The 12,063-nt window shown below is 37.0% G+C and overlaps 2 protein-coding genes across 2 annotated transcripts; one reads left to right on the top strand and one right to left on the bottom strand.

Moving 5' to 3' along the window:
- Positions 1–926: 926 nt before the first annotated feature.
- Positions 927–4,326, top strand: tomm7 (translocase of outer mitochondrial membrane 7). The gene is made up of 3 exons (XM_023344458.1): positions 927–1,094; positions 2,655–2,703; positions 4,018–4,326. The coding sequence occupies exons 1-3, from the start codon at positions 992–994 to the stop codon at positions 4,031–4,033; spliced, it is 168 nt and encodes a 55-aa protein (XP_023200226.1). The 5' UTR covers positions 927–991; the 3' UTR covers positions 4,034–4,326.
- LOC102227782 (interleukin-6-like) lies at positions 4,185–7,371 on the bottom strand. The gene is made up of 5 exons (XM_023344457.1): positions 7,215–7,371; positions 6,899–7,113; positions 6,719–6,799; positions 6,494–6,637; positions 4,185–5,731 (listed from the first exon to the last, which is right to left on the bottom strand). The coding sequence occupies exons 1-5, from the start codon at positions 7,228–7,230 to the stop codon at positions 5,516–5,518; spliced, it is 672 nt and encodes a 223-aa protein (XP_023200225.1). The 5' UTR covers positions 7,231–7,371; the 3' UTR covers positions 4,185–5,515.
- Positions 7,372–12,063: the final 4,692 nt, after the last annotated feature.

Genomic DNA, 12,063 nt, shown 5'->3' with positions numbered 1-12,063 from the left:
AAAACTGGCTACAGAGTGCCAGAAGTCCTTTCTGCCTTTCTGAACCCTTTTTTATAAAATCTGAAAAATTCTGTTAGATACTTAGTGGATGCTGCAAAGCCATGTAAAATTTGCTAAAACGTTTTTGGTGAACCTATGCTGCATATTTGACTTGGAAAGTAGAACATGTAAATCATATTGGGATACAGATGCGAATACTATATATGCACATTTCAACGTATTTCATACACATGGCACTGCTGACTTATTCCTGACTCTAAGAATTGACTTCAGGGGCTTCAATTGATTTTTTTTTTCTTTGAATTTTATTTATTTATTTTATTTATTTATTTTCAACTTGAAACTCACGACTTCAGAATAAAAAAATAAGATGTTTTCAGGGCAAGTACTAGTCACGTTTCCAAATTCTGTTTCTTGAAAGTATAGAATTTGGAGAAAACGGCAGATTGAAATAGATGTCAAAATAATTGTCCAATGAAGCAACCCACAAATACTGGTGAATATCTTTTTCTACCATGAATGCACTACTTATCTGGTTTTCATACATTGAACAAAAAAAACAAACGTGTTTATTAGTAAACATAAAAATATTATTGTTTATGTTAAACATTTAATGTGCAATTATTGACGGAACAAATGTACAAAACCTCTTGTCAGAAACACCTATTTTATACTCTTGATAAATAAAAAGTGGGTAAAAAGCAAGTATGTGACAAAAAAAAGGTACTTGAATAAATAAGAGGCCAATACTATCACAAACAGTGCAAATGCTGTCCCAATACTGTTTACGTTTTGCAAATTTATGAGTCATGAGCAAATGTTGACCTCCGATATGTGCTCTGTTTTAACAGGAGTTCCAGTAACGCTTCAAACCACAAGGGGGCAGCAGCAGGAAGTCAGAAACCGTCGGCTAGTTTCTTTTTCCTCTACGTGTCTTCCTTTTTCCTGTCCGTTGTAGAAGCATTGGGATCTTCGCTGTCGGGACAAACACATGGCTAAACTGAGCAAGGAGACCAAACAGCGGCTGCAGCAGCTGTTCCAGTGCAGCCAGTTCGTCATCCGATGGGGCTTCATTCCGACCGTGCTTTACCTCGGTTAGTATTAAAACAAATGAAGGCGGAGGAGGGGAAAAATGAGACATGCATGGCTAATGTCGGCTAATTAGCCTTGCATGCTAGCTTTTCACCGAGAGGCGCTGTTGATTTCCCTGTTTCTTTCTTTCTTCTTCTTTTTTTTTTAATGTGACGTATTTATTGTTTTATTGTGACTTTCCAGTATGGTGACCGACGCAGTTTTATGAACAAACCACTTTTTTTCTGACCCGAAAAGTGTAAGGGACCCCATCAGACTGTAGTTCCTAAAGGGGGTTTAAAAAAATTACCTGATTTTAGATCAGCAGCAACGATGGGAAACTTGATAACTTTGCATAGACGTGCTGTGGAGACTACTAATGGGGAACTTGAATCTTTTGCATGAGTGACCACACATCCTCTAGCCATCTGTGTCAGGATCTTCTCTGACTTCAGCATATCGGAATCACCAGTGCTGATGTCACACTTTCTTTTTTTTAAGTCACACAGGTCTCTTCTCTGGTTTAGGTTCCCCTCCTCCCCCTCATTTAAATTGTTACAAGCCTACTTGTGACGTGGTTCTGTATTTTGTTGGGATTTTATGTGATAGGCCAGCACAAAGTGATACACACTTGTAAAGTGGAAGCAAATTGTGGTTTTATATTGAAGTATATATAAATGTCGCTGTTCTGTGAATGGGGAACGAGCTGCGAAGGTTTGGGGTTGGCTCTGGAAAATATCAACTCCTGCCACACTTTTCAGATCTTTATTTGAAACAAAGAATGCTCAGTCTTGTGTCTATTTTCCTTACACTTCATGATGAGATTCTGCTTTTTTTTTCTAATTGTTTACACAATAAAACACAACAAAATATGGAAAAAAAGAGGCATGGAAATTTATGTAGAACTATAATTAAGTAGTTTAACCATTTCAGCGATTTAAAAACCCAGTGTTTTCCATCCCACAAAAAGTAGAATCAAAAAGCCAAAATGACTTGAGTTAACAAATAACGCATACTTATGGAAATTTAACAATCAGTATGTACCTCTGTTTAACCCTCCGTGCAACATGGTGAGTCTAGAAATATTCATTAAACAGCAAAAGCTGTCTGGAATGATTCTTTGACATCTTGCTGCCAAAAGCAGCACATTTCTAACTCTTAAATGGTATTTCAAGCTTATCATTTTCACACTATCACAGTACGGATTAATAGAAACAACTTGTTATACTTTAATGTATCAGCGAAAGCAGTTTCGGTTGCTCATCAGTGAGCCAAATATAAAAAAGCTGGTCGCTGAAACTCCAGTGAGGATAGTTCTTTCCCTAAAGTAAAGTGTAGCTGTTTTTAGTTTTCTGTTTCCAAAGAATCTGTTGCACTGAGGTTGACGCTTTGGAACAAATGACTGAGATGAGAATTATTTAGAAAATGATGGAGATGCTTCTGTTGCTTTTTTCCCCCCGTATGTAATAACCTCTGCTGATTTTGTATACATTTTAGAAATATAGTAATCCCTCTGATTAATCTCCAGACTTTCTTTTTATTATAACATTGAAGTAAGTGTCTTAAAATCTTCTGTGTGGCAGGTTTCAAACGAGGAGCAGATCCAGGCATGCCTGAACCTACACTGCTGAGGTAAGAATTTTTTTTCTTAAGAGGTTTGATGCTGACATGTTTTTACTGAAATGAAACCATCTGGACTCTGAGAAGATGTAACTGTTGCAATATATATATTTTTTGGGTCGGGGGGGGGGCGGGGGGGAAGAAGATGCCTCGTTAAAAAAGGAACTGAATGTGATCCGACGGGCTTCACTTTCTTCTAAAAACATTATGCTGGGTTTATTTAGACTTTTGGACATTTTGGAACTTCCACTTCTGCAAGAGTCAGTTTTGAGATTTCACATGTAAAATAAAACGTTTTATGTAACTTAAATTTATATTAATTATAACTTCTTGCCTTTTTACAGTCAGCTTCTTAACCTTATATTCAAGGCTTCCCAAAGGTTTATAGCGCTTTAAAACTTTTATTGCCACAAAGTGGCTCCTCATGTTTTTTATGCAAGTAAATATTCCAAAACAATTATCCCCGTTTTGAACGATGGAAGAAAAAAAAAAACGATGCATTTCTTTGTAGTTGGCTTCATGACCAATGTTTTTCTATCCAAATAATCGATTGTCTTCTAATTTGATGATAACTCGGAATAAATAAGAACCGGTTTTCATGTGCTTAACCCAGTTCTAAATTCTGTCATCTGCTCCACGCATATTTGAGTTGAAACCACAGAAACTAAGTCAGACAGAGTTCGCTGGTGTGATTTGCCCAAAAGTTACTCATTTAAATGGAAACTCATTTCTATTAGGAAATTGTATTGTGGACTGAGTCATCGATACCAGTTGTATTTCCACGAGTGAAGTGTGATTTCACACTGGTTGACTTTTCCTATGCCGCAACTGGTGCATTAAACCTCGAGTTTAAACTATAGTCTCCTATAATAAGGTGTCTGTCTTTATTTTTGTAGAAGCAAACTGGACAAATGTGGATTTCTGTAACCTAGTAAAATGTTTTTGCTGACTAAATGATGACTTAGTTTAGGAAAATGAGCTAGATTGAGCTAATTCTATATCCTTAATGCCAACTACATTTTTTTTTTTTTTTTTAGGGTAAAAAATCTCAGCTGAGACTTAAACTCTCAAGTTTGCTTTGGTTGAAAGAGATAACTATTGGTTGTTTTCTCCAGAAATATTTTCTAGCTACAAACACTGCCAAGTGGGTCTCTTGTACAACCAATGACGAATATTTTAAAAAGAACCTCATGACCACTGTTAAAAGCATGGTGGAGGATCTGTGAAGCTGCGGGCTAGAAACCCAGGTTTCTAACCTGAATTTTGGGGGGGGGAAGCCAGATATTAGATTTTTTTCCTAACATTTATTTTTTTGATTTCCTCTAGTTTGCTCTGGGGTTGAGGAACACCTTCATTCGGCCAAACCCCTCCTCTCATCGAGACAATGTGAAGCTCTTTTAAAAGACCAAGAAACAGGCTTCATCACTCTCCTTGCTCTCTGTAAACCCTAATGTCTGACAGCTGTGATGTTCAAAGTGCAGAAATATATTGTACTGACTCTCTGGACTCCCATATCTCTAAATTAGATTGCCTAGCGTATTCCCAATGTTTTATGTTTTGATTTGGGTGTACAGAAGTACCCCGGTTTACTTTTTTTTTGTTAATAATTTAAAAGACAATAAAATGTCAAAGGAATGTGATTCATGTGGTGTTTAAATCAAGAAATCAACTATCTAGTTGTCACATGTAAGACAACAAGACAAGTATAATTTTAATTTCTTCGGTCTGAATGCGACTCAAGTTTTAAAATCAACAATTAGTTTCTCCGACTCACACAAGACCAACATGTTGCACACAATCTCAAAATATGCCCTAATATTTTGGCTAAATGTCTCCAATTTAAAAAGCTGCACGAACTCCAGAGTCACCATCCAAAGTAACATCAGCTTAAACGGAGAGGCTGCTGACCAAAAGACGAGCCTCTGTCCCAAAACCAGCACTTTTGATGCTCGACTGAAAGTGGCACGAGGAAGCAGAATACCTTTCAGAAAGAAGTTTAATAATTAGACGAGGTAAAGATTAGCTGTTGTGATGTACATGTTTGAAGTAGTTAAAATAAGATTGTTACACCCCAGGACATTAAACTCGAAGTTTTATAGCTCAACATGGTGGTGGCAGCGTTATGCTGAGGCCAGTATCACCGATGTAGGGCCTATCTTGAACTACATCCACATTTTTTGGCTGAAATTAACAGACTAGAAGTCTTGATAAAATATCAACCCAGAATTATCCAGAAAGCTTGCTAATGGCTGCAAAAAGTTTGTGATCTATCTGCAACCTCATCCAAATGTGAGTGTGGGTGTATGTATATATTTGTGTCCATATGTATAATTTTCTCCTTTTTCATATTGCTCTGCTTCTGCTGAGCAAGCATGATTGGCAAATTTTGGACAGTTTCATATAATGTGTGAAATAAACAAAATATTCTGGGGGGGAGGTTAATATGAAGAAACATGATTCTTATGTATTAATAATAACATTCTTTATTTCTGCATGTAAAAAAAAAAAATTCCAACATGAATTCAAATAGTAATTCTTGCACAGAAATTCTGTTCGCATAAATACATAAATGTAAAACAAAATAAATTGCTGTCAACTAACAATAAAGGAATTTAACAAGAACTCACAATAAAATACAAAATGTATTCAATAATTATGGCTTCTCCAATAAATACAGTGTTTAATTTAATATAAATATGTTAAATATTCTCTGAATAAATGTTTGACTATATAGCCCCTGAGGGCTGCATTATTTGATCCAGTAGATTACTCACACTCCTGAGAAAAACAGGAGTGTACCTGAGCTGTTCCTTCCTAAAAGACGCTAGTCTGCCTCCGTCTCGTTGAGATTACTAATCTGTGTTTTTCGCATCTGCCTTTTAGTCAGCTCCCTTTTCCACTCAACTAGGAAATCATGGATTGAGCTAAGGATGCTGTGCGCCATCATCTTCCTGTGGTACGAATCGAGGCTTTCGAGCTCCTTAAGCAGCTGCAGCTCCTGGCTGCCGGTCAGAGCCACAACACGGTCAGCATTTCTCATCTGCGGGACAGAAATGCCAAGAGGTTATGGAGGTATCTGCAAGTGCGTGGGCGCAATGCAGAAGAAAACATGTCTCTGTCCTTCCACTTTCCATTAAAATGCGTGGCTGTGACTTTTTATGGACAACCAGCGTAGCCTGTACAGGAGGAGCTTTACTTTTTGAACTAAATTACTGTAATAAATCAACACTTTCACTAACACTGTCATCTACTGGCATGCAGCTGTACGACACAAACAGAAACATTTCAAGTCAATACAAGTGTAATATGTTTTTAGATGCTTTAAACATTTGCTTTAAACCAGCAAAACAAAATGTAAAATTTCACATTTTGAACTTTACTATTTTTTTTCTAAGCACAGTAGCTAGTGCTACTGTGTTAAATATATAAAACATTCATGTTTGGTTATTTAAAGAGTGTAATAGTGACTTGTGCCGATATCTGATTGCATCAGCAAATCAAATGTTATTTAGGGCTGCATATTGCCTTAAAACCGCCCTGCTTTACAGCTTGTAAAAGAATATACTAAGAACTTGTTTATCTAAACCGCCCAGTGTAATATGATTTACTTTGTAGGTGCTTGAATATTTTGATTTTCATAAATTCTTTTCCACTTACTGCAACTCCACATGACCACCTTACAAGTGGGTCACGTGTAAGCCTTTTAATCGCGATTTATTTGTGGTAATTCTGTTGCTTTATTTCAAGGCCTTATCAGAATTGACTGAGATGGACAGCTCTGCACTTTTAGCTGAGGACTCACCGTTCGCTTGACCTTTGTGATCAGCCGAGGGAGGGTCGCTTTCAGTTCAGTCACGATGAACTTGCCGGGGTACTCCTTGTCGACGTGTTTCAGGAGAACCGAGTACGTCGTCAGATCCTGAGCCAGCTGCTGGAGGCGAGCCTCCTGGAAAGTCACAGAAGGCGCCGTCAGATGTCCACTTCATGAGAAGCATCAGAGTAAAAGGATAAAGGGGATCTGACTCACCTTGGACTTTGGGAATTTAACTGGGATTAAGGTCCTGTTCAGTGAGTTGTAATCAACATTTCCACGGAATTCATTCTTAAACTGACAAAAGCAAACAGTGACACACAATGATCATAAAAAAAGAAGATGTTTTAAAATGAGCTAAATAAATTCAAATAACTTAAGAAAGAGAGATCTCACCTCTTCTCTATGGCCTTTGGTGACTTTAAGGATCTGCGCCAAAGTCTCCGTGATATTAAAAGGATCAATCGGGCACGGCTTCGTCTGGAGCTCCTTCTCTCCCTCGCCTGAGCTCTCTTCTGGAGGGAGGTCGGTGACGGCTCCTTCCAGAGGAGCTCCAGGGACGCAGAGAGGCAGGGCTGCTGCCAGCATCAGGGCGGCGAGCAGTTGTAGATCTGAGGGCCAGAGAGTTAAACCATGAATGAATGAAAAGAGGAAGAGAAGAGGCCCACATACAGGAAGCTGCTCGCAGCAGTTCCGGCTGCAAATGACTTACTGAATTTGGAGTACATGACGCGCTGCTGGGAAGCTCTGAGTGGGTTTCCTCGTTGCTGTCGGACCCTGAATGAGATGCCCCGTCCTGGAGACGGGCCCTCATTTTATATCCTGCAGAGGCGAGGGATTTTCCAACTGGACTGCCTCCATACGACAAATTTGCATAACTGTGACTATTCATAATGACATATTTTAATGAGGATTGTCCTCAAAGTGAGTACGCGGTGGAAACCCAGAAACTATACATTTTTACTATTGCTGCTTTTTTTTTTTTGTAATTGCTGCTTGAACCATTAAGAGGAAACACTAAACAAAAATAAATACATTTGATTGATACGTTATTATAACTATTAAAAATAATAAGAATTGTTGTTAATCTAATTGTTGGAAAACCCTGGGTCAGACTTTATAAAAGACTTACAGGGCTAAATAATAATAAAAAAAAATTCTGAATTTGTGTTTTACAAACTTTATACTTCATATAAGAGTCATAGGCTCTATCAGGTGAGTTGTAAGCATATTTTGGGATTTTTATGAATATAAACAATACTGAAATATTTCAAAATTATAACATTATAGTGATTTTTATGTTTTTATTTTGTGGAACAAAACTGAGCTACTGGGCAAAGGACATACCATCATCAGTTGGTATCATCGGTTTATACCTGGTTATGTATGTAATGTACTGTGATTTCCATTAGTGTTGGCACTATTATTTAATAAATAGGGCACCAAAACAGTTTCCAGCCCACAGGCCCACAACCTTGTAAATCTGGCCCTGGGAAAACCATTCATCTCAAACACCCACACGCTCAAAGGAATCAAGGAAATCCCAAAGTTATTTTCAGCCCTAAAATACAACTGGGAAATCTTTTCAAACACAACATCTTCATAGTTTTCTAATAATTTCTACTCTGCTGTTTAATGGACATCCAGTCTTCCCCTGTGAGGTAAGTTATATTCCAAAGGGTTCTGGATATTAGTAAGCCCACAGAGTAAAAAAGGAAACATTTTGGACTCAACAAAATTAGCATAATGAATTTAAATACATCTGAGGTTTTGACGTAAGGGGACTCAAATGACACAATCTAGATCTTATTCATCACTGTGGTCAGAAGCTAAGATATACATTTTCAACTCTGTTCAATAAAAGGACTTTTATGAGTTTCTATAGAGTTTATTTAAAAACACTTCCATCCCACATAGGGATGTTAGAAAAAGTTCACTTTTAGTTATTGTAGAATATGAACAAGTTCTAAACACAAATTTATTTAATTAGTCTAATGGGAAGGATTTCTGAGGACAGCCGGTAGTTTAAAAAAATTTCAGTTTTAATCCCGTATGCAACAACCTTTAAAAAGTTGATTTCTTCTGAAACAATATGGCAGGTAATAAATACAAAAACCTCAACATTTTCAATGAAACTTCATGTGATTGCAAAACACAAGGTACTGTGTAATTGTGGAAATGTAAAGACACTACAACTGTTTATTTATTTGATTTTTTTTAAATAAGACAAAACAAAATAAATAATCCACAAACATGACATGAACATATATTGATTTCTCTGGGTCATCAGCCTTCCCTTGTACTTCCCCTTGCAGCTCTTCTTTGGTGCGTTTCTTCCAGTTTTGCACATTTAAAACCAGCATCACCGTGGCTTCTGAGGGAAACATCCCCTACTACATGTTGTCACCACAGTGTTTCCTGTGGGGATGCCGTGTTTTCTTTTACAAATTATGTCTTGCGTGTAGGCCAAAATATTCATTTTTGGTTCCATCTGAACAGCCTCCTACATGGCCATTAAAAAAAAAATCCTGCTGCTCTTCCATAAATTCCCCAGTTTTGTATTGCACAACTAGCAGTTTTCTCGACTCTCCCAGCTGAGCTGTGGGCCTTCGCAGCTCCCCCAAAGTTACTATGGGCTTCTTGGCTGCTTCTCTGATTTCTCTCCTGTCATTTTTCTTGGGACCTTTATCTCTCATCGCTAAGCATGTATCGTTTCCCTCCCAGATTACAGCTGGCGCCAATTGTGTAATGTCATATACTTGCTGCACACAACACAAGAACAGAAATAAATCTGACTCGGCATTTTCCCATGCGTGAAAGCATCGCATAGGTCCGACAAACTCGCCCTAAAGCAGCTTAAATTTAGATTTCAAAGATTTGATGCTTTTTAATAAACACAAATCCCATCCTAACAGAATGTCCACATAAAAACTGATCTTTGAGTGGAAGGATAAAGTGTGGAAGAAAACAAAAGTACACAAGCAACACTCATGCAATATATTAACTGTTCAATTATTTGTCAGTTTATTAAGATACACTTGCAGTGCCTCAGTTTTTATTCTGGAATTCTCATATTTGTTTTCTCCTTCCCCACTGGTGAGACTATTCAGAGAATTTACTCTCTGTAGAGGGTCCAAGAAAGACAAAATACTAAATATCCTGTTGATTGCAAGAGTGGGTTTGCATTTTGAACAGGGAATTATTCTGGTATTTTTCGCTGTGGTGTTTGAGACTTCAGAATAAATTGGTGATTATGGGGCAGTGGGGCAATTACTGGGAAGTGCCGATCTTCAACATCCTCGTCCTCAAACCACCATCAGGCTTGCTGTTTTAACTGAATTTTGACAAAATAAACCCATTCATAATGCAAACAACGTTTCTGCTTATTTTATGCCTTTTTTCTGGAAAAAACTAAAGGTTTAGTGAAACTGAAGGAGTTGTTTCATTTTGAATCCTGCGTTTGGGTTTCAGTGATCAAATAGTGATATGCTCTAACATATAGACGTTTGTTCTGAACTCAATGTACATTTGTTTAACACTTTAACTCTTAGACCAATGTTATGTAACTCTGTGTCGTCTTACACATTTCTGAATCATTCCTTACTTGTTTTCTAGGTTTTGGTTTAGGTACCTGGTGGTTTTTGGGAAACGTTTCGGTGCCTTGTAAGACTCGGGGAAATAGTAAAGGTCGTCTTTGAACAGTTTTCAATATGCATTTGGGAACATGGATACTAGTTTTCAACAGATCTTGGAAAAATGTAAAAGCAGCTCCGTATTCTGATGAAAAACAAGTGAAAGCATCTAAATATTCTGTGTAACTGAAAATAATTTACAGGAACTTCCAATTTCTTCATGCTTTGTTTGATGCAGTGGTGAGCACAAAAGCATTTTAGCTGAATATTGCTCCTTTTAGCTGTATAGGAAAATTATTGAATGAGCCTAATTGGAATGAAGTTTGAGTCTTTGTATGAGTTCTGGTTAAAACCAAGAACCAACAAATACAGAATGACCTTGTTTGTTAAAACGCAAATTCATTCACATTTTAGCATTAGGTCATATGTAATCAAAAGCTCATCAAAGGACAGGTATTGGAAATAACCTTAGACAATAAATGTTAAAATCTATGGTATTTATTAATACTCGTGATTTGTTCCTTTAAACTTATAAAGTAAAGTAAAAATAATAACAGATATGCCAACTGTACTGAACCCTAGGTGAATTTAAGAAACTAAAAGCAGTCAAAGAGCTACAGAAACACATCGCATAGACATAGCAGTATTACAGCAAACACAAAGAAGCAAATGTTTTAAATTGAGGCAAAACTGACAACTTAATCAAACAAAGACACACATTACTTCCATTTCTACATATGTGGTATTACACTAACCTGTTGATTTTTCATTCATGAGCCGCAGCAGTGATGTTTTTGAACGTGAAGACCAAAGGTTTTACTGCCACTTCCAGAGGAGAGACTTAAGAGAGCGACTTGTGCATGCAGAAATTACTCTTCCCAGGCATTTAATGCATGGGTGTGTAATGATATTACCTGCGTGTTGCTGCCTCTTATCACAAAATAAATTACTGTGTGAGATAAACTGTGATTCCCATGACATACTTTTTTCCATAAATCTTGCTTCCTCTTTGCTGTCCTCAGATGCTATATTCAAGATATAAGAATGCTTCCCTTGCAGAGAATTTTCTGGTGTTAAATCCATACGTGCACAGATATTATTTGGACGTCTGTCAATGTTTATGTAGCAACATACTCCCAGATACTTTCATCATGAGGGGCATATGAATCATATCTAAATGGGTCAAAGAGTATTCTCCCAAAAATGGTGAGTAATACTATTCATCTTTGCATATTATCTGCAGATTTCTCCAGCCTTTAGATGAACCTTGTGGCTACATTTACAGTGCCATGTCTTTTGCTATGGACGTACAGGCCATAAACCATCTACCATAAATTAGCACTCACTCAAATAAAGTTTTCTAACATCTACGTCTAAGAAAACACAAACAAGGTTACATGCATAGTTCTATAAATTTGTACTGTGTACTTGAGCTCTACTGTACATTCAGCTAAATGTGAACCATGTGAGACTTTCATTAAGTTGCTCAATTTGCCCCATTCTCATTTTTGATTTCCTTTTCTTCCTTCAGTCACCCTTCTACTGAATGTGTTTGAATCATAGCAAATAAGAGAAGGGAGAATGAAATTAGTTGTAGCTGTACCTTTTTTTTAATTCCATACTGAGCCACAGAAAATTTTATAAAATATGAATTAACTTAGTCACTTTAAGCCCATTGGGCATGTAAAAGCTTCATTGCAATTGATCTCTGTACTTTTTTCAAGCGTTTTCACAATGTTGTGTTTGGATTAATAGACAGAAAATCATAAACAGAAAGAAACAATTTTCTGTAATCCAACGGACAGACACACCACATGCATAAACATCATGTTTGACAGACATGCATTAACTTAATACAGAGGCTTTTTAGTCACTAAGTGTGTACTGAGTACTCTAACACTTAAATTTGCTTCTTAAGAAAAGAAAAAA

This window comes from Xiphophorus maculatus, chromosome 13, assembly GCF_002775205.1.
Source record: "Xiphophorus maculatus strain JP 163 A chromosome 13, X_maculatus-5.0-male, whole genome shotgun sequence".
Classification (NCBI taxonomy): domain Eukaryota; kingdom Metazoa; phylum Chordata; class Actinopteri; order Cyprinodontiformes; family Poeciliidae; genus Xiphophorus; species Xiphophorus maculatus.
The sequence above is the reverse complement of the archived record's forward strand: the minus strand, read 5'-3'. Positions and strand labels throughout refer to the sequence as shown.